The 22,469-nt window shown below is 39.2% G+C and overlaps 2 protein-coding genes across 3 annotated transcripts; one reads left to right on the forward strand and one right to left on the reverse strand.

The window, feature by feature from the left end:
• The first annotated feature begins 658 nt into the window (after positions 1-658).
• On the forward strand, positions 659-11,114 carry LOC121900065 (afadin- and alpha-actinin-binding protein-like). 2 transcript variants are annotated; one of them, XM_042415989.1, is made up of 14 exons: positions 659-757; positions 5,008-5,122; positions 5,600-5,754; positions 6,041-6,244; positions 6,837-6,947; positions 7,060-7,195; positions 7,333-7,408; positions 7,740-7,920; positions 8,256-8,403; positions 8,826-8,962; positions 9,102-9,272; positions 9,413-9,530; positions 9,867-10,014; positions 10,125-11,114. In XM_042415989.1, exons 2-14 carry the CDS (start codon positions 5,104-5,106, stop codon positions 10,267-10,269), a joined length of 1,749 nt encoding a protein of 582 aa, XP_042271923.1. In that variant the 5' UTR covers positions 659-757; positions 5,008-5,103; the 3' UTR covers positions 10,270-11,114. The 2 variants fall into 2 exon arrangements, with proteins under 2 accessions (XP_042271923.1, XP_042271925.1); XM_042415991.1 differs by having other exon boundaries at positions 5,603-5,754.
• A 190-nt stretch (positions 11,115-11,304) lies between these two features.
• On the reverse strand, positions 11,305-20,870 carry LOC121900073 (vitellogenin-1-like). The gene is given in 31 exon segments (XM_042416004.1): positions 11,305-12,049; positions 12,137-12,298; positions 12,432-12,597; positions 12,804-12,898; positions 13,126-13,220; positions 13,303-13,483; positions 13,582-13,705; positions 13,795-13,930; positions 14,021-14,163; positions 14,260-14,466; positions 14,574-14,654; positions 14,765-14,809; positions 14,925-15,415; positions 15,503-15,719; positions 15,802-15,943; positions 16,055-16,240; positions 16,328-16,421; positions 16,807-16,993; positions 17,099-17,218; positions 17,329-17,430; positions 17,516-17,640; positions 17,730-17,827; positions 17,919-18,136; positions 18,224-18,442; positions 18,538-18,663; positions 18,737-18,902; positions 18,986-19,390; positions 19,479-19,627; positions 19,717-19,878; positions 19,963-20,214; positions 20,305-20,870. Coding segments are annotated over 31 exon segments (5,199 nt in total). The 5' UTR covers positions 20,497-20,870; the 3' UTR covers positions 11,305-11,936.
• Positions 20,871-22,469: the final 1,599 nt, after the last annotated feature.

The raw sequence follows: 22,469 nt of genomic DNA on the forward strand, positions 1-22,469 counted from the left end.
TGGTGGAAGTATAGTAATAAAAAGAGGGACTTTGGCACTAAAAAGACTGTAAAGTTGAAAGATATCTACTTGATTATATTTATTTGGATAGCTGAAGCTTCATGTTCACTTCAGATAAACTTTTAAATGCATTTTTGCACAGAAGGAGGCTTGTGGATTTTGGCTCCCCATCACTTACATTGTAAGAACATTATGAAGGGGTCTTCTAATAGCCAGTATAAACAGGAGGAATGATTACAGCAAGAAAAATCTATTTCAATGTTAATTTTTGCACCAGACTGTTGTTTTAAGACAGACTTAAAAAAATTGTGAACACGTCCTTTAAAAGTGTCTTTGGCTCGTTTATCTGAAGACAATAATTTTCTTCTTAGGCTATTTGATTCTAATCTTAGACTTATGGTCATAATATAAAAAGTAACACAGAATTTAAAAATATGTCACAAAGTAATTTTGGAATATAATAAAGACAAATACTTTAATTTTCTCCTTATTTGCCAGAGGGCTTTAAACAATAACGTTAGCATCATTTAAAAAGGGAATTTAAATATTAATTGCCGTTGAGAACACTTAAAGTGCACTACGGTCAAGAGCCAATCATATGGAGCCGTCTTTGGTTGCTAGACAACGAGTCAGCCAATTAGCGTGCTGTTTAGTTTGCGTGCAGTCGTGTGTACTGTCATTTCGGACAGACATGGCTCAGGAGCTGCATCCGTGAGGCGAAAAGCAGTTTGGAAAATATTACAAACTGTAACGTTACGTAAGTTCTCAAAACATTTTGTTATTTGCTTCTTCACGAAGTAAACATTTGAAACGTCTGTTCTCGTAAATAGTGAACTTGTTTGGCTAATAATGCAGCCAGCCGAGCGTTCAATGTCAGTTTGTTTGGGGGTGGGAGCACTCGGTGGGTAACGTTACTTCGACACCGACTGCTTTTTAAAAGACACGCACAACCGTTGCCTTGTTTGGTTTTATCAAAACATGATTTGTGATGGTTGAACGCCGTCCTGGAGTTAGCTAAAGCTACAGTAGTTGTCGTTACATTGCGTTATCTAACAAATTGTTGACATAACATAGACTTGTTCCAGGCTATTGCGTTTGTCTCGCATGCTTGACTGTTAGCTAGAAGTAGTGTAGTAAAGTGTTTCAGCGTTTCCTCGTTAGTCCTAGCAATGACCGAGTTGTTGAAATGTCAGTTTGAGCACACTTTAAAGGTACTTTAACGTTACATTCTGTTTCCAAGTGCACTCAAATGCACTGTATAGAAATAAAGACCTTTTAAAGTAATGCAATCTCATACAACAGTTTTGCAATAGCTTAAGCTCTGGCCTCGTGAAGGCTTTAAAGGATGGGTTCACAATTTTTCAAGTCTGTCTTAAAACAATGGTCAAGTGGCCAAATAAACACTGAAATAGGTTTTTCTTGCTCTAATCACTCTTCATAATACACTTACAATGTAGGTGATGGGGGCCAAAGTCCACAGCCCTTCTTTTGTGCAAAAATGTATTTAAAAGTTTATCTAAAGATATTATGGATATCTTTCAATGTTACAGTCTTTTTAGTGCCAGAGTCCCTATTTTTGTTACTATACTTGATACTTAAAAGTGGCAGATATTCACTCGATGACTAACTCAGACTGCTGAAGCCTCATATAAGCTTCAGATAAACTTTAAATGCATTGTGAACCTATCCTTTAATGTCCAGTTTCTGTGGAAAATGACTTAGAGAGGCATTGATTTACCTTTATAGCCATTTTGGAGGCTGTAATTGATAGAAAGATATTTATTAGTTCTTTCAGAAATTCATCACATGCCGTGCAGCAATCGTCAGATTACCAAACAAACAACTACAATTGCAACAACGACAACAGCACAAACAAACAACAACAGAACACCTCGACATAATCACAGACCTATACACAACATATCACCAAAATGCTCTATATTTTATGAATTATTTTTGTTTTACAGTTTGTTCAGCATTGCAATACTGGTAGGCACGAATGATCTGCGAGCCAGGTTGGTTCGGAGAGATGGCACCCTATACCATCTGCCTGATGGTAATGGCTCGTATACGCTAAATAGGGGATGTAATACATCTGTATTAATGGCCTGCCCTCTCCTCACCACTCAGGACTCACAGGTCATCGTCAAGCAATTCTGCTGTTGTCCAGCAATCTTTCTGGATATATTGACTATCTTATGCAACTTGTTTTTATTATTCACTGACAATGAAAAGTACCAGGCAATGGAAAAAAAAGTTCAAATGCTCTCCACAAAGGAACGATAGAAGAGGACCAATATATCCTTGTCTGCTCTAAACTGTCTCAGTTTACGCATGAAATATAGATGCTTCAGACCCTTCTTATAAATAACATCTGTGTTAGATTACCATGACAGTTTAGCATCTATTATTGTTCCTAAATAATTGTGGTCATCTACGACTTCAATACCCTCCCCATCAATAATCATTTGTTGGTAGGTGTTGTTACCATTCCTAAGATCAAAGATGATTTCTTTAGTTTTCTTGGTGTTCAAATGAAGAAAATTGGACCTGCACCAACCAACAAACTGATCTACCCACACCCAGTAGCTGGTTTCTTCATCATCTTAAATATCTTGTATAGAGGGTAAATAAAACTGGGGAAATAGTGCTCCCTTGTGGAGCCCCAGTATTAGTAGTAATAGAAGAAGACACTGCTCCATTTACTCTGACACACTGTAATCAGTCAGTCACAAAGGACTCTACCCATCTGATGATGTTACTATTTACTCCTAACTGCAGTAATCTCTCCATCAAAATATGGGGTCTGATAGTTTGAAACGATCAAGATGACAATAAATATTATGCAGCATAGGCTTGCGCGATATGTATTTTTTCCTACCTTCAAACCGTCCTGACATTTCACCAGAGTATATGGAATATGATGGTATTTGTGAAAAAAGAAAGAAAAAAAATGTTGAGCTGCTGATGATAGACGTCATTGTAGCATGTATGACATTGTCTAGCCTACAATGCTGTGTGTGTATTATGCAATTAGCCTACATGGACAAGTCTTGCTGGGTTGAAATACTTATGGCCAGTAGAATAATGAATAGATAGGAAATCAGTGCCCTTCTTCCATAGATTCTTGCTGGAGGACACTTGTAGCTGTGGCGGATAGTGACACATTACATTAGTGGGCTGAACGGAGATGATGTGCGGGTGGTGGTGGCAGACTCGCAGTTGAATAAAATAATGTGGCTAATAAACTGCTTTTGTAGTTGGTAGAAGGTTGGCTCACCTTTATCATTGAGACTAAACCCAAAAAAATCCCAAACAGGGGCAGAGACATTTTTCTTTTTTACTAGTCCTGTAACGTTATCCCCTCCGCTTGCAGTCGCCATTTCTCTCAGCTTAGCTGCCTGTTCCACCAGTAAAGACTGACCTCTTGTGGCACGTGCTGTGCACTACAATACATCACCTCAATACAGCATCTCCGTATCAGTTTAATGGAAAGAGGAACAACTTGATGGTAGTGAAAATCATACCTTTGGGATTTCTAAATACCCTGGTGTACCGTAATACCTTGATACCGCCCAAGCCCAATGCAGCACAGAGCATCATCCATACTCCTCCCATTCCTATATGCTAATTGTATGGGGTCAAGTTCATGTTGCGCTTCCCTGAGGACATGGTTTAAAACAATCCTCTCAAGGCTCTTCATTACAACTGATTCTAGAGCAACTGGTCGATAATCATTTAAAACAGATGGTTTTGACATTTTTGGAACCGGCACTATGAGCTAAGTTTTACATGCTCTGCTGTGCATCAAGTGACATTTGAAAAAGCTGTCCAGACTCAGGGCTAAGTTGTTCCTGCACTGCCTCAGAACCCTACCTCTGATCCTGTCAGGACCAGCTGCCTTTCTTGGATTAATCTTTTTAAAGGTTCTACAAACCTCCTCAGCTGTTATGACCAAGTGCTGGACACGGTCAAGTTGTTGCCTAATTAAGTTACATTCAGTGTAGAAATTTGATGTAACCTAGCATAGACTGTATTTAAGTAATTAGCAAAGATCAGATCATCCCCATTGTTACTAACAGGTCTTTTCTTCTCCTCTTTCCTCCTGTATCCATATGGGAGATTTTATATTATTTCTGAATTGAAGTCTGACTAATGACTGAAGGTTAACACTTGTTGAGTCTTAGCTGGGTGTAGACTTGTTAAGCTTTCCGGTGGTAGGCTTGCCATCTGTCTCACCAGACTGATTAAGTATCACTGAAACCAAAAGGTAGGTCTCTTTAGTTAATGAGTCACAGCCTTCTTTTGGCTAAAATGCATGCAGTTCACAAAATGTTCTTCATAAGATAGCGAGATATTTCTAAAATAATCAAATTTGAAATGCAGCTTCTTCTCTTCCTCTGCCTGCTGAAATGAGATGAAGTATTTTCAATATAAATTTTTAGGTAATATCTGTATACGGTCTGTCTATTTCTTGATAGCACAGGTATTATTCCTACAGGACAAAAAGCAGGTGTTGGTCCATGTTTCTGATTGTGTTTCTCTGCAGACAAACCACCATACTGTCTGTCAGGGATTAGTCTGATCAGCTGATGATAAGAGCATTGAGATAAGATGCTGGCGTGGTCCCAACTTGTAACCTGTGAAGTGCTCAGCCTGCAATGACTATACTGACAATAATTGTATATTGTCTCAATAATTGACATTATACAACATTAAAATAATCATAATTCACCTTGTAAAAGACTCTCCATTAACATACATTTTAATAAAAGATGTTAAAGAATCTACATGATGGCTGTGAATACACTATGTGATCACTGTTTAGCTTGTTGCCTGTGATAAATTAATAAGTCGGCCCTCATGAATCTGCAATCCTCACTCTCTCAACTCTCCGTTGTTTTGGTTGCTTTGTGTTTCCACCCCTCAGCGCTGCGTGTGTACTCCCATTACCTTCTAATCCAGACTATGTTGAATAGGCGCTGCTAATCTGACCCTCTATTTCAGGAGCAGACTGCGTAGGTGGATCTTGTGGCGAGATTTGTGTATCCTGCACATGTAGTACATGATCTAGACACGTAGCCTGAAGGCTGCACTGCAACAATGCCGGAGTCCTCGCTGGGTGAGTTTTGATTTTCAAACCTTTTGAGCACTACAAATGAAACATGTTCAACACTTTCTTGTTGTACTCGGCCTTTTTTAAACAAAACTTAAAATCTATTAACTTAATTGAAGCACACAACACCTTAACATGTCTCAGAAAGAGGAGCAAACTGAACAATATTCTTAAACATGACTTTGGCTTTATGTAGGTTACTGTGTTCAATGTTGACCTCTGTCTTGTGCTCTGTTTCATGTCTTGTGTGTAAGAAACAGGTTACACTGACACAAATAACTGATGGATGCTATTCATAGTTTGTGTTCCGCTAGTAACCTCAATTTCTGTAACATTTCATTTGAAAAAAATCACTTAACTTTTTTAGCTCAAGTCTTGCTCAGTTATTTACATGCCACTTCTGATGGGACAGAACACCATTTTGTACAGTGAATTAGTGTAGGCCTATGGACTCTATGCATTTGACAGACATTTTTTCCACAGAAGTCAAGGACATTCGCCGCAGCTCTGTTGAATGTAGAACAGCCCCCTTGAGGCAGTTCAGCCAATCATCGCTGTCGCTGCGAAAGAACTCCTACACGCTCAGTACCTTCTGCACAGAGCACAACGTGCAAGAATGTCTATTACACATCAGTCAGGTTGGTAACCTCATACATGTCTTTGATGTAGTATTAGCACAGTTATTCGTATGTAAATGCATGTGGACATGTGCAATTTAAAGGCTACGTTATTAAAACATCTTTTTAAAAACCTGGTTAAAATGCTTGTTTTCCTGCATTTTTCTGTGTTTAGGATGTATGTAGTTTAAACCTACCCTCAGACAACAGTGACGCAAAAAAATTACAGAGAAATCATGTTTGATAAGGGAAGCTGATCTAGTGCTCCATATCTTTTTCCTTTCTTTCTTTCCTCCCGCTTTTACAGGAGGTGTCATCTCTTGGTCTCCCACCAGTTTGGACAGAGTCGAGCGGCAGCTCAGAATTTAATGTTGTGGCTGTGCTAAATTGCATGTATGACCTGATTCAGCTGCACCGCAGGGGCCTCCGCACCTTGGAAAACATGGAAGTGGAGCAGCTTAAGTCAAACAGCAATTTGGACTGCCTGCAACTCACCAGCACCAGGCTAAAGGTACAGTAATTCTTTAATCCAGTGATTTCTCTGTATTTATTCTGTATCTAAATCCGTCTTGAGAAAAGAAGATTCTGCACTCTACTCTTGCTCAGCATCAGGATTTATTGATCATACCAACGTTTCGGTCCCTCTTGACCTTCGTCAAGAGTATTAAACAATTCTTACAACAATGATCTTAAATAGATATTACTCCGCCTATTCTGTGTGCACAGATGTGGGTCACTTATTCTCCTGTGGGAGTGTCTCAAAAATTGACAGTGACATGTGCACAATCTGTCACATTATCACATCTTCTTGTCTCAAGACTGAAGCGATACTTTCCAATGTACCTGCATCTGATATGATTGGATGTGCAAATATCTCCTTTGGAAAAATTCTTTATTTATATAAAAAATTCAGATAACATTGCCTTTAGTAATATTTACTGCCATAACTGGTACTGAAAGAAGGTCTATAGAGTTGTGCTACTTCTGTCAATACTGTAAACTGCATTCACTTGTATTTGATTACGTTCATTCCAGCATAAAAAATTAGTCATTCATTTACAAAATCTTTTGCTCACTCTTTCTTTGTTACTTTGGTATCGTAGGAGCAGCTTGAACTTTCTAAAAGGGAAAACACCGGACTACTTGAGAGAGAACGACAGCTACAGCTGAAAGTAAAGAGCTTGCAGAACTGCCTGAAAAATGAAAAAGAAGAGGTACTTTGTCAAGCATTTCAGCCACAGACCACAAAGAATGAGTTCACAGAAAGCTCTTTTTGTCTCAGGGGAAGGTAACAGTAACAACCTGTTTTGTCACCCCTTTTGCCAGGTGCAAAAACTTCAGAACATAATTGCAAGCCGTGCCAGCCAGTATAATCACGAGATGAAAAGGAAAGAAAGAGAATTTAACAAACTGAAGGAACGACTGAATCAACTCCTGGTTGACAAAAAGGAGAAGAAACAAGGTTAAATGGAAAAGCCTTCCTCTTTGCACCAACTTTTAACATTTTTAAATTAAACCAACCTGTTTATACACAAGATGAAAAAATGTACATGCCCTGTAGACTCTTCTTATTTTCTACATTTGTTTTTTTGCTTTCAGCCATTGATGTATTAAACAACATTGGAAGAGCTGATGGGAAGAGAAGCCTTTGGAAAACTGAAAAGACAGAGGCAAAGTAAGGTTCACTTCTTATGGCTGTTTGTCTAGTTGGTATAGCTCTATGAATTTTGTTTTAAAAGAAACATATAGTAATTTTGTAAATAAAGAAATGCAAGAATAAAGAAATGAACGGCATGATCAGAAAGAAAATACTTCAAAAGTGGTCATCTCACTTTTGAATCTTAGACAAGTTTCATATCAGCCCCTTTCATTTTTTTCTGCATTTCTGCATGACAGGAATGTAGGCTTCAAACATGTCTGCACTGTTGAATCCTGGATGATAACTTTCCTGTAAAAATGTTACGTATGTCAGGTTGTAATTTCTGAATTGTCTCTCTCATCCTAAGGCATGAGGGGGAGATGTATAAGACTCTGCTGAGTGACTATGACAACCGACAGAGGGAGCTGGTGCTTGAGAACGCAGAGTTGAGGAAAGTGTTGCAGCAGATGAAAAAAGACATGGTGTCCATACTGAGTTCAAGGAAGCCAACTCTGAAGGGGGACAAACATGAAGATGGTGTCATACAGGTTGGACAAGTTGGCTTTTTTTCTCTTTCTTAACAGTATTCATCAATTTATGTTTCTTAATATACTGCATGTAGACTAATTTATCTCTCATCAGGGGTTATCAGACATTTTTTTCCTTTTTGCTTCCAGTATTTGAACAACCAAATTAGGTGGAAAAGATCCTAAAAACATTGATTGTACGGTGGTTAATTAAGCACACAAACATGATAACCTCAGCTAAAATTTATAACACTTGACTGACAGCTGATAATCGTCTCCATGCCTTAGTATTTATTCTTTTAGATATGTTTGCCAGATGTGTTAACAATAGACAAATATTGTCATTGTTCTGTCAGGCTGACTCAGAGGAGGAAGAGGAAGTGTTTGATTCCAGTAAGGAAAGCGTAGAGCTATTCTGTGTTCACGCCCGGGAGAAGCTGACTAACAGTATCCGCCTCCAGTGGAGACGACTCAAGAGCCACGTCGAAAGACTGGACAGCCAAGGTAGTCATCACGCATCACGCAGTCACTGTTTGACTTCAATACATGAAGGAATGTGACTTTTTGTCACATGAGGATTTCATTTCAGGGGATTTTGGAAAAAAACACTTGAAAGAAGTGTCTTAATTTTTTCCTGAAGACAGAAGAATGAGGAAGCTTGTTGAACTTCAGAGAAAATATCAAGACAACCAAATGATGCAACATTATTTACTTAAGCCATCAGTCTGGAAACAACTGAAACAATTAAACCGTAATATGTTGGATGAAATTGTTACTATAATCAAATGTTGTATGGAAACTAATGTGTGGACAGAATCATTTTCCAATAACATTACAGACTGGGTTTACTTCCTTTTAGCAGCAATACATAGAAGATGGATATAAATACTGTTGTAAAAATTGGATTTTCTGGGTTGTTTTTTCAGCATCTTTGGCACAGATGGGTGAAAGTATAAACACTGATGCCGTTTCCCGAGAGACTCACGATGAGGAGATGGACAAACTAAAGCTGGAGATCCAGCAGTGCAAAGACTTTATCCAAACACAACAGCATCTCCTGCAGGTAAGATTGGATTGACGTTTTTGGGATTCAAATTGAATAGCTTTAATTCTTATCAGTGTTTACGATCTGTTTTTAGACATTTACCAAACACAGAGTCTGAGATGCGAACCAACCATACCTGTTGTTTCTCTTATTGTAGCAGCAGCTGAGCTCTCCATGTGATGAGACAGCATCACTGCTGAATGACTGCTTCATGCTGCAGGAGAAAGATCGCCTCAGAGAGGAGTGGAAGACCCTAGAGGAACAGAGAAAGAACTTCGAGAGGGAGAGGAGTAACTTCACTGAAGCAGCCATCAGACTGAGCCATGAGGTGATTTAAACCCAAACCTCTCCAAAAATTAGTTTAAAGTAGAATTCAAGAAAGTTACGTGCCAAAATGACTGGCTCATATCTTTGTGCTGAATTTAGCTGCTCTGAGTAGTTTTGACTTATATCTGGTTAAACCTGCAGAGGAAGGCCTTCGAAGAGGATCGTGCAATGTGGCTCAAACACCAGTTCCTAAACTTGAGTCCATTTGCTGACTCAAAGAAACCTAAGATGTCAAAGTCAAAAAGTGCCTTTCAAATATGTGAGTGTCTTGTCCTTCACTTAGATGTATTGTTGTTTCTTGACATTAGAATCTGGTTGGTTGTTGAATTTTAACGCTAGTCAATAGACTGAATGATAGTAATAGGTAATCAGTAGACTGAACAATGTGCTGGTCACAGTCCTGTGATGCAGTATAACCGTGTTTAACTTTGTACTCTAATTATTTATTTAGATTATATCTATATATTCTATATATTTATATTTGAGTTACAGGTTTATATCCTTCTCTCTTTTTCCCAGCTGCATTTTCTTCATTTATAGCAATCAATAAGTCAATTTCCTGATTAGGGTTAACAATGTTTCCTCATCTTTGCAGCTGCATCAGAGCGGAGTACAGCGTCGGCTCCAGAAAAGCTTGTCAAATGCCCGTCTGACACATCCTCCCCCTCGCCCAGATGTGTCCCCCTCACATCATCGTCCACAGCCGACCTGTATCGCTCACTTTGCCTTATCCCAGAAAACAGGTAAAATATCTGTTTCTGAACAGATGATCTAAAAAAAAAAATCATGATTATACCTCTAAATGAATGCTGCTATTGTGCGTCCCTAATTGTCTGGTAAATGTGACTTCCAGCTCAACAAAACCAAAGACAAAGACTGAACATATTGAAGAACTAAGCATCTTTTGTAATGGAAACGTTCCAGTGCAGCAGCACGAACAGTGGAGTGACAGTGAAGACCACAGCATACTCACATGGGGAAAAAACAGCTCTATATGAATCCAAAAACTTTCAGCATTTGAATCAAGATTAATGGGAATGTCCATCAATTATGGATGATTTGTGGTATTACAGTAATACACCTGAAAGGTAAATGCCAAACACTTGAAGATAGATTGTGAAATGATTAAATAACTGTTAACAGTCGAAGCCAAACAAGTTCTGGTCAGCTGCTGGTGTTCTGTGTATTGAGTGACTGAGAGAAAAATTGTAATTTAATTGTTTTTTATTATCATACAGTTTTATTTTTAGATTATGTGATAAATTATTTATTTATGTGGTACTGTAAGTGTTTTTGGCAGTCTCATCTCATGTCAAGGATTTTGGCAATGTTGGTGTGCAACAAAAAAAAATCACGTATCCCGGTAATGAGAAGTTGCTTGGCTCTGTTTATCGGTTACTCTTGCACCTAAAATTGCTTAAATGTTGGCGTTTATATCACACCTTTTCAAGTTATGTTATCATGTTAAACTTGTCATTTGGCGCACTATTGTAGACTGTAGAATTAATGCTGCTATTTCACTGAATGCAATAAGAAACCTGGTATAACATGAAGTATGCTTCTATAGTTCAATATTGAAATGTGGCTGACACACAAAATTGAGATCTCGTAAAAGTTGCAGTTACATTAGTAGTGGGTGCTGTTGCAGTTAGTTTATTTAGTTCATAATGTGTAGCATAACACTCTACGAATGTAAATTCCTTTTTCTTTTTTTTTTAATTCATGTTTTTGTTATTGTGGCTTTATATTAACAGATCAGAATAGTTCTTACAACTGAAATGTGACATGATGTATTCTAGAAAATCCTATATTCTTGAAATATATTCTTGAAACATTGATTATACTTTCTTGTAACACAAATTTCTTGTAAAATTGGCATTTATTGGCCTCTGTTGGAAACAAATTACTGATCAACAGAGCCCCTTCACCTGTCCCTTCCTGTTGAGCTATGATGGCCTGTAACTGTCAACTATTTTAAATGGAGTCCACAGACGTAAACCACACTGAAGCAGCAATTCAACAGGGATTTCAAGTTTAGAGGTAAGTGCTGTAATAAATTGCTTTGTCATTTGCTTTTGTGACTAGACAGTCGGGCTCCTGTGTGTTTTGGAGCTGAACTGTCTTGCAATATTGGCAAATATTTATATTGATCAATGTTTCTATTACTTTCTGCCATGGATATTGTACAACAGTCATTTTGTTTTTTTGACCCATTAAAGCACATTATCATGAAAAATGACAGTACTCAACACAATGCTAGCAGAAAATGTTTTATGTCAACAAAACTTTTTCTCCATTTTGTCAGCAATCTACAAGTGACTGGAAATATTAAAATCAATTGAAATTTACAAAATACTCAACTCAGGGAGTAAATTCTCTTAAATGTTTTGGGTGTCATGAGTGATGATTTCCTCTAGCTTTGTCCCTTTCACACATCATTTTGTTGCATAAAAGGAAACCTTTCCCAAACTGCTTGAGTAAAGGAAGCAGCTTCTGTTGTTCATACAGTGTCTTAACATTACTGTAATACTTCACCACCAATATGCATTAAAGCATCTGGATCAGATATGATATGATATTCCAGGAAAAAAAAAATTGAGATGCAGTTTTTTTAAAATTACATTCAAAACATACAGGACACAAGTGAGTGACAGAGGAAGTGTTATTAAGCACACTGAGCAGTGCAGCTGCAGGCTAGGTGGGCTTCTGCAGTTTCCCTCAGGTCCACACTGTTATCATAGATGCTGCTCAGACTCTCAGGGTGATTCAGAGCAGAGTCTGCACAAGTAAAGAGAGCAGAGCAATTAGAAACAATTTTAGAGCAATTTTGTCCTTTGCACCAGTTGTGATTTCTTGCAGACTCACCGGCAGACATGCAGTGGAATCCAACAGTCACTGATGTGGTCTTTACAGGGAAGCAGCCAGGCAGGCAGCGCAGCACAGGCTCAACAGAGTAGCAGCTGGACTCCTGGCCGTGGAGATTTATCTGTTTCTGCAGCTGCACAGATTCGTGCTTCAGCCGGCACTCTGTAAGAGAAAGGTGTAGATGAGTCAGTTTAAAAGATCTGTGTGACATCAAACTGGGAGACAGAGGTGGACATTTGTCTGATAAAAGTGATGCTGCTGTAAAAATAATTTCATGATAAACTTAATGTCTCACCAGTGGTGTCCCGGCAGCTCTCAGCTGGCAGCACCCAGGAATGAGCGTAGCTGACTGCATTCTTGGTCAGGCGTCCGTTGGGTGTGCGGTACTCCTGTTTGACCTCCCCGTCAGCCTTTCCACAGAGACCACAGGTCTGTCCCTTCATCCAGTCCACAACTTTAACCTGCATGGCAAGATTACATAGGACATTACAAAATATGGAATATATCCGTAAAACTTATTAGACTAGACTCTCAGCTTGACTTAGACTTCCCACAGTTTTAAGGCTGGAGTTGCTCAGAATGAAATGACTGTTAAAAATCTTTTTGAGGTGACATAATTTTCATTTATTCCTATTTTTAAATTATTCATAATTCATGTTGTTTTTACCTTCCATGTGTTCCTGTCAAAGTAGACTTCGTGAAGTCCATGGCTTGGAGCAAAGATGGAGATGCCCTCACCCTTTGGTCTGATCTGAATTTTAGCTGTAAGAAAAAGCAGTTTCATATTATAATTCAAGATTTACTGTAAGTGAATTTAAATATAATACACACAGCACAAGTTACTCAACACTAACTTTATCAGGCCTATTTGAAGCAAGTATTAAGAATAAAGGTAAATGTTGCTGTTAAAATTAAATAGAAACAACTTTGGGGTATTGAGATTTGTAGTTGTCGCTGATTTTAAGGGTGTAATGAATGAGTATAGAAACCGGTGGGATGCTGGTATGGCAGGTTGTTGATGGGTATTTCTCTTCCATTAATCTTCACAATCACATCAGTGTTTTTCGGGTGCAGGTCAATATCACTTAAAGTACAGAAATGACAATTTAGTTTTGTCAACTTGTGGATGAAAAACAGTTTCTTTCTTGTTTTTAATGAACACTCACATGTCAGCAATTTTCACATTGATATGGTTCTGTTCAATGTGATCCTTCTTCAGCAAGACAATGAATTTCAGCTCCTCGGTGCAATCCTGTGCCAGAACTTGGTAGCAAGACAAGGGCATCTCGTTCTTGTATCTCCTGTTGTTGAATGTGGTCAGTGTGTCTCTGGCGAAGCTACATTCAGCTGGTAAGGAAAATTGAATAACTTAATCCTTGTCTCACAGTTAAAGAATAACTGCGAGTGCATTTCATATGAAATAATAATATGAAATGCGTTGCTACCTGCGTTAGCCTTGGCGAACAAGTAGTGGGCTTTATCAGCAAGGTCATCAAAGGGGGTGAGACCTTTGACTTCTTCAAGTGGCAGAGCAATGGGAAGATGCAAAGCCAGCTTATAGACAGTACGCTGTAGACAGAACAATTCACAATGATCAGAAAATTTATTTTAAAACAAATATGAAATCATATTTTTAGAAAACTGTTGATTATTCATACTGTTGGTGTTTTCCAAATGAGGTCAAGGGTTTTGTCAGATGTTGCAACCACTGTAAGTGACAGCTGCTTCACGCTGTTTTCATCCTTTCCTTTAATCAAGCCAGCCCACGTTGAGGCAGGGATGTAGTCATAGGCCCTGTGAAAGAATTTCCCAACCAACATCAAACATTTTACATAGTCTACATTTTATGAGCAGACTTAGGACAGTGTGAATAATCTTGCATACCTCTTTGCATAGCGTTTAAATGCAGAAGGTAGTTCATTCCAGGCCACTCTGAAGCGAGCTGCAGGGCTTGGACCAAGAAGACCCGTCTCAGCTGTGATCATGGTGTCGTATTGCTTGCATTCTGCTCCCCAGGCAATTTTGGCCTATTAAGACACAGTAGATGAGATGCAGCTGATTTCAAGGATAGCCTTTTTAGGTTATGAACAAAGATCTATGATATAAGCAAGACTCTCTCTTACTGTGACTTTGTGCTTGCTAAGCACAACTCCGTCAGCACAGAACTTCCAGTTGTTATCAGGTGCCAAGGCAGCCAGAATAATCTGAAGTCTTGCGGTAGACCTGTCCAAGTAGGCGGAGAGTTCGAAACCATGCACCTTGTGGTCAGCTCTGACAGCCCGGAAGATGATGGCAAAGCTAGGAGCAACTTCATTGCCTAGGAATTTGTTCTGTGGGAACAATAAGGGTTAATTAATTAGGAGTACACCCACAAACCCATCAGTGAAAAGAAGATTTGAGGGGAGGAGTTTTTATATTTAAGATGACCAAGTTTCACCTTGCTGTAGATGGCCTCAAAGCTTGAGGCACTGCTTCTGCTCTTGGAAACTGCGGCTGAGGTGCGTTGAGAGGTGAAAGCCTGCAACAGTAATATGTGAAAGATAAAAACTATCATGAAATCCTGAAACACAAGTTAATATGTTCAAACTAAAATATATTGTCATTATTCAGAGCACCATCTAAACTTACCTGTCTCTTGTGGTTCTTCTGGAACTTGTGGCGATAAATCACTTGCTGTTAGGAAAAATTAAAAAAAAAAAAAAAAATTAGATTCCACTCTTACTGTGATATAAAGAAATTACATTTCAGTGTTCTTCACAAAGTCACAAAACAGTCTTGATTAATTTACCTTTGAGATACGAGCACTGGAGCGAGAGGAACTAGAGCTAGAGCTGAAGAGAGATGCAAGGCTAGATGCGGAGCTGGACCTGGAAGACCTGCCCACAGATTTGGAGGAGCGGCTGCTGCTGCGGCTGCTGCTGCTGCTGCTGCTGCTGCGGCTGCTGCTGTGGCTGCTGCTATGGCTGCTGCTGCTGCTGCTGCTGCTGCTGCTGCGAAGACTTCTGGCTTGAGCAACTGCATCAATGGCCTTGCTACTGACTCGAGATGAGGAGCTGGAAAAGGCAGAAGAGGACTTTGAACGAGAGCTGCTGGAGCTAGAGGAGGAGGATAAGGTGCCGTTCCTCAGACCAGGAGCCAGGATTTTCTTGAGCTTCATCAAGATGGGCCTTCCTGCAACGAGTTCTTCTTCGCTCAGATTAATCTGTTTAATGAGCTTCTCTGCAGCCTTTGGTCCAACTTGAACCTCCATCTCCAGTCTCTCAATGACTTCACCTTCAACTGAAAGTGTCATTACATAATGCTATTAATAATTGATTTATGCACACTGCTTCTACAAAATGCAAGTTTTATGTTCTCAACACTTACTTGGTTTCAAAGAAAGAGCAACAGTGTGCTTTCCAGCCAGTTTATACAGGGCAATGTCCCTCATAAAAGCAGCATTTTCAGTGGCAATCTTCAAACAGCTCTTCAGCCCAATGGCATAAGTTTTAGCACAATACTTCTTCTCAAACTGAGCTGCTTTGGGTTTTAAAATTGGCTTGTCAGCTACCACATCCTGGTGAAGGATCTCTGAGGATTTTGACTGTTAAGACAAAGACAGATTAATTATATTGTAATTGTTGATACTCCTGCAGCTATCTTAAAAGACATTATTTAAAGCTCACCCAGCTAGCAGAAGCAGAGGAAGCAAACTTAGATGTGAGAATCTCCCTTGAGATGGGTTCCCAGACTTTGGCAGGGATAATGGGAGTGATTCTTTCAGCAGCAAGATCCTCAATATTTCTCGCCACAGCAAAAGTCTCAACACTGTTGAAAGATAAAGAACTGAATCATGTTTGCTTTAAATAAGATACACCTTTGATTGGACAGAAAGTTGATATTTTGAAGTACAACTTGAGATTGAAATGGTTATCTCACTGCACAGCTGCAATGTGCTCAGGCACAGAAACAGGCAGGGCCTCAATCTTAAAATGACCCTCATTGATGTTAAGTCTTGCAGCGATTTTGGCAGGCACAATGGAGTTGAACTTGGCTCTTGATAGCAGGGCAGTCTGGAGGATAGCGGTGTTTATTCCCATCACAGCAAATGTGTTCATAGCAATGCTAGAAGAGGATGACATGCACATTTTATTTTATGATACAATATATTTTATGATGATCCTTAATTTAAGTGTCAGACATTGTATGTACCTTGGTTTGATCTCAGTCTCAAGCTGCATGTCGGTCTTCAGAAGGTGAGTGAGGTGGAAGTTTTCTGGCAGAGGTGGTGTCGTGGTGGCCTTGACTTAGAAAACAAAAATATACCCATGTGTCACTTTGTATCATGATACTTTAAACACTATGGGTACCACTGTTAGATTAAATTTTTTGCCATGCCCCACCAATGCTTCTGTCTGTTTTTATTAAAGCCAAACAACACTTTTTTTCTTTGGCAAAGCAATGTGAAAAATCAACACTTGCTTTTATGAGTTTGCATTTATTTGGTTAAGATGATAATATTAGGCTTTAAAATATTAAAGTATTTTCAGTCAAGACTTATCAAGGCTGTATGTGGTATGTTTATGTGGCTGTTTCCAGGTACTTTTAAGAGTGAGTCACCATATTTTTTGATTAGCATAAAGTTAACTAGATAGAAGTGGGATAGGTGGATCTTTGGAGCTTCTACTCACCTTGAACAGCTGCAGCAGCCACAGCAGCAGTGTAAAGACTGAGCTCCATTGGAAGACCAGCAGCAGTAGGCAGGATGCGCCTCACTTCAGTAGCCAGCAGAGGCTTAGCAATGTGGAAGGAAGCACCAGACAGCAGAGCCTTGAAAGTGTCCCTACCAAAAGCCTGAGCGGATGGTCCAGTGGCGAGCTGTAAGGGAAAAATGTATCTTTACTATTGTGTCTTGCAAAATCCTGACAAGCAATTTGTTGTGATATTCGTCTTGAGATTGAGATATTGTCTTTTGAATCATACCGCAATGGCCTGGTCAATGATGGCTTTGTCAATGTTGGCAAAGGCAATTTCTTGCCCAAAGAACTTGACATAGATGGAGGCCAGAGGTGTGCTTTTGGGCAGAGACCTCAACTCAGACAGCTGTGGAAAGAGAAAACAATCCAACTTATCAATAGCCTGCTGTGTATAGTCAGATGCCATTGTATGATATTCTATCCATTAATTGTGACTAGGTAATGTTTATTGCTTACAGCCTTAATGACACGCTTCATCTTGGTGATCCTGTCAGCATTGTCAATAAGTGCAGGGTTTTTCAGAAGCGCCTCCTGGAGTCCCTCAGTTCTGATTCCAACCTAGGAAAAAAAAAACAATATTAAAACTGAAACTTCCCAAACTGGTAACTGAATATCTTAGAGGCCATGTTTTCTATTTCTTTACCTCCAGAATATCAGCAGCAGCTCCAGCAAGGTAGGCACTGGTCTTAGCCACAATAGATTTGGGCAAAATGGTGGCAGCATCATTGATGTAGAAAGTGCTGGCAGCAGCACCAAGCATCAAGGGACCTGACAGAGTTTGATGAGATGCAGTTAGTTGATGCTACGGGTAAAATGAAACTTTAGGCAGCTTAAACCAGATGTGACATTGTCCTTACTGTTATACATATCCATGTGGATGGCTTTGCTGAAACGTAAGCTCAGTCTGTCCAGTCTTGGGCTCAAGATTTTGATGGCGACGTTGCAAGCTGCAGCACTGTAATAAAAACCATAAAAGAGCTGAGTACACAGGCATGAGTTCGTATAGATAGACTTAATGATGAATGGGGATCAGACAGGGCTCTTACACTGAAGCATGGATAGCAGCAGTGCTCCTGGTCAGGGACTTCATGTGAGAATAAGTGAAGCTTGCAACCTGCAGATTCTCCTCTGTCTTCACAATGTTGGCAAGAGTTGTCACCAAACCCATTGGAGGTCTTGTCTCAAACAGTAGGATGCATGAAAGCATACGAAGCTCTGGGTGAAGAGCCTTGTCCATGTAGAGCTGAAGAGCCAATTCCTGGATCTAATTTAGGTGGGAAAGCACACTCAGTATGGATTTCTTTGTGAAAACTAGAATAGTCTGAAATACTCATCAGTAATGTGAACTTACCATTCTGGGCTCTTTCTTTGCGATGTTCCTCAAGGCCATGATTGCATCAGCATGAACTCTCATGGGAAGAGATGCAGCTGCAGTGCCATGTATGGGCAGGATCTTTGTGATTGGCTTAAGGCTAGTAGGATGGCCAGCATTACCCAAAACCTTCAAAAGCAGGATGATTTCCTGGGTGTCATCCTTAGCAACAGCCTCTGCAAGAAGGTCCTGGATGGGCTGTTGGGGAAATTGAAACAATATAATCTCCATATTCTCATCTAGAAATGTGCAAAAGAACTTGAAATAATATGAAAAGAACAAGAGTATTTCACCTTGATGAGTCCAGCAGGGCAGACAGCCTTCTCAACACAGTATTTGGAAATCATGGTACCATATCCAAGGAGGACGATCTCACGCAGAACTGGATTCTCCACTATTTTGTTGTTGACTGCCAGGGCCTAGAAAAATCAGAAATGTTTCATATTTCCACTCTTGTTACTGTCAAAGTAACCTTCTTTGGGGTTTACTCACCTCAATCTGCTTGATGGTCTCAGTGTTTGCTGTCACCATGTGAATAGATGCAATCAAAGCCTGAGCTGTTTCAGCAACAGTCAGTTGCTCAGCCAGGAATTTCTCCTTGATGAATCTCAGAGCAGCAGGAGTTCCAATGACAGGAATGGCATCCAAGATCCACTGTCTTAAAAACAAAAAATGAGTAAGTGATCCTGTATACATGTTATTTTTACATCTTCTTTCAAATGTTCAAACACTAAAAGTCACCTGTAGGCAGGTTTGTTCCTGTATTGGCTCCAGAGCATCTCCAGGTCTTCAAAGCGGGCTGCACGAAGAATTTGAATAAGCTCCAAAAACTTCAGAGGGGCATCCTCATGGACTTTCTCCACATTGTGGGTGATTAGATGATTCAGAATCTCCGCAATCTACACAGGAATGACAGGAAATCATAAAATATGGTAGAGATTCACAGATGTTTATATGGGACTTCACTGATCTCTTAAACCAGTCTGAAAGGATACCTGGGCCTGTGCATTGGTGATCTTAATGAGCTGAATGGGTGTCTGAAGCAGTTCGGTGGAAAACTCATACTTGAGAGATCCACGGTGAAGATACTCTGCTTGGATGGGTACAATAGGGGCCCTCTGAACCTCAAGGAAGACCAGGGATTGCCTTGAAAGTCATGGGAAAAATGATTAATCTGCAGCTTCATTAAATCCAAACACTGCCATTTTTACATTCTCAGTATCTATTGACATACTTGGTCTGCATCTGAGCAGCTCCGTTCATCTCAGTGAAAGGTGAGAACTGAATCAGCTCATTGACGGCTGCCTCCAAGATCAGGATGCCATTAGCAACTGGCTTCAAGATGTAGTTGTATCCTGTAGCTCCTCTGAGGTTCTTTGAATCCTGTTAAGACAAATGACATAGTTGCTTCGTCATGCAACGTTTTCCACTTTAATAGATATGTACATGACAAAAAATGGATTTGAATTTACCTGCTGGCATTTTGGACATGACTGAGTGTATGCCAACCCCATGTCCTTCATGACCTTCTCCTGACAGTGGTTCAGATCCCTGGTCTTTGTCATAAGGATGCGTTCAGCCTTGTCGTCTTCGGTGATGGCATAGAGGGTCTTGCACACACCCTGAGCTCCAGCCTAATGAGCAAAGCATATTGTTATTGGGGAGATTCAACTTTCTGTATTGGATTTATAATCAAATCTGTAGGATCTCTGACTAACCTCCTGCAACTCGTAGACATTCTGTGTTTTCTTGATGTTTAGCTGAAGGACATTCAGGATACCTCTGTAGATGTTCAGCACCATTACTGGGATTCCCTCAGGGGCAAACATTTTTCCGACAACACCATTGGTATACTCAAACTTGATGGGAGTCATGAGCTGAGGTGCTAGGGCTGCAGTCAGCTTGGTTGCTGGGATTACAGGATCCTTCGGCCAAATGCCACTGTACTCATAGAGTTCAGGTTCCGCAAGCTAGAGTGTAATAATAAGAATATTAATCGCATTACAGTTTGCAATTAAAAAGTAAAAACAGTGTTGCTTGCACATAATTTTGATCTTTACCTTCAACATGAATATGTTCTGGGCTGTGTTACTGATGAGAACTTTGCTGCTGATTTTGAGGCCGGCTCTTGCCAAGCCTTCCTCTGGCAGACCGCCCAGGAGCAGTGCTTCATACTTGTACACGTATGTCTTACCAGCAGCAAAATCAGGAGCTGTAAGAACAATTTCACTCAGTGAGAAATATTCACCCATGTCCCAAAAGCTATTTGAGTAATTTATGAATAGTATGAACTATAATTTAAGAAAACAAATGTGTTTCTCTAGGACAATTAACCTTTGTTTAACTTTAGCTGTGGTAAATGTTTCATTATTGTGTGTCCAATTACTTATGGATTTCCATCTGTTGTTTAGAAAAATGGAAACTGTCCTTTAGGATTATAATACTTACCAAAATTTTGTGGATGACCAGCTAAAATGAAATGAAAAAAGAAATTAATAATCCTGCAAGTAAATGGCCAAACTGTTAAATACCCTAAAAATACCCTAAAAAGAAATAAATAGATACGAGCAAAAATGTGAAATGTTTTTTGTTTTTGTTTTTTTGGAGATGAACTTATAATCTTATTTCCAGTAAACATCTATTACTGACAAAATACTGTGCATTTATCTAAATGTAGCATATCCAGTGTACAGAATACAGCTGTTAATCTGATCCTGATATTGTTGCAGCAGTTTATCTATGAGACTTTTTTTCCCCTCATAGTGTAGATTGCCTTCTCAGTCTTTGTCAGATGATATTTTTAAAGCCCTTCCAACAGCCCAAGTCTTTACATTACATTACATTATACCTTATAATTAATACAGCGAACTCTCAGGTCATAATGTGGCTCTTAATAACAGGAGCACCGTAAAGGTCAACCAGTTAAGTCTGTGTATGTTTGGATACAATATAAAATTCAAAAGCATCAACTATACAACAGATATACAGTATGTTGTCTGCTACAGGTGCCAAAAAGTAATGTAATAATTTCCATTTTGGTCTAAATAATGTTTAATGAGATGAAGTGATTCTCTTTGCACAGTTTAAGCTATTTAAAATGATTTAACCCAAAATATCCTTTCAGTGCTGAAAAAAACATTTACTAGCAGTATAAAATGACATACTGGTAATCCTGGTGTTAATAAAAACAGACAGGTAATACCAATGAAGTTACAATATACAAGTTTAAGTAACTAGAACCCAACTATACCAAGTGTTTGCTGCTGTGCTGTGATAAACAACATTCAACTTTTTCTTCATTAAAAAATCTCAAATGTGTCATTTGAAGACATCAAAATACAAGTGCTACAGTAATTTTAAAATGTGAAACACGCTCACAGAAGTAGAAATCTTACTCACCCACAAGGGCCAGAGTCAGGGCAAGCACAACCACTCTCATGGCTGATAGGGTTGTGAGTGACTGCAGTCACACGCAGCCTTTTTAATGGAAATTTGTGCAGACAAAGTCCAACAGGGATGTCATGAAGGTATGGTGTGAACCCTGGAATGTTTGGGCTTGCTTATGGTTTGGGTTTGGGGAGGGTGTGTATCAGTGGATGGAAAGTTAAGGCCACCTGACCTTGTTTTCCTCAGATATGACAAGTCAAAGTTAAGTATCAGTTTCAAAATGTTTGCTCTGTCTCACAGTTAATTTTACAACAATACATTCGAAGAAAATTGTGTTTTCCCACCACAATCATTATGTTGGTTGAAAATATATTGTATAAATATATTACGTATATATATATTTGTGGCAGTTGCTGTATGTGCTCTTATTATTTGCTATATTTGGTTATTATTTGACATACAAAACAAGTAAAAAGCTGCCAATTTATCAGAAAAAAAGTAGTCAAGCTGTGTAAAATCTTTTTTTTAAACCTTAAAAAAAACATTTTTTGTAGGACCCAAGGGTTATAAGACCCAAAAGCTTTGATAAAAGGAAAAATGAATAACAAGACCTTCATTTATTGAACAGAAGGTATGGTTATTGCACTTTTGTAATTCTTCATATTCATATGTAATGTACTCTAGGTAGTTAATGTTTGTCTTTCTATATTCATCAAGGTGCCATTAATTCATTTTATATTGGCCATGATGGTCTGTGGCATCTCTCCATCATATTTTTGAAATGCAGTTTCAAAGTTTACACAGGAGGGCACAATGACTATGGCTGTTTGCTCACTTT

Source organism: Thunnus maccoyii, chromosome 7 (genome assembly GCF_910596095.1).
Source record: "Thunnus maccoyii chromosome 7, fThuMac1.1, whole genome shotgun sequence".
NCBI classification, from domain to species: domain Eukaryota; kingdom Metazoa; phylum Chordata; class Actinopteri; order Scombriformes; family Scombridae; genus Thunnus; species Thunnus maccoyii.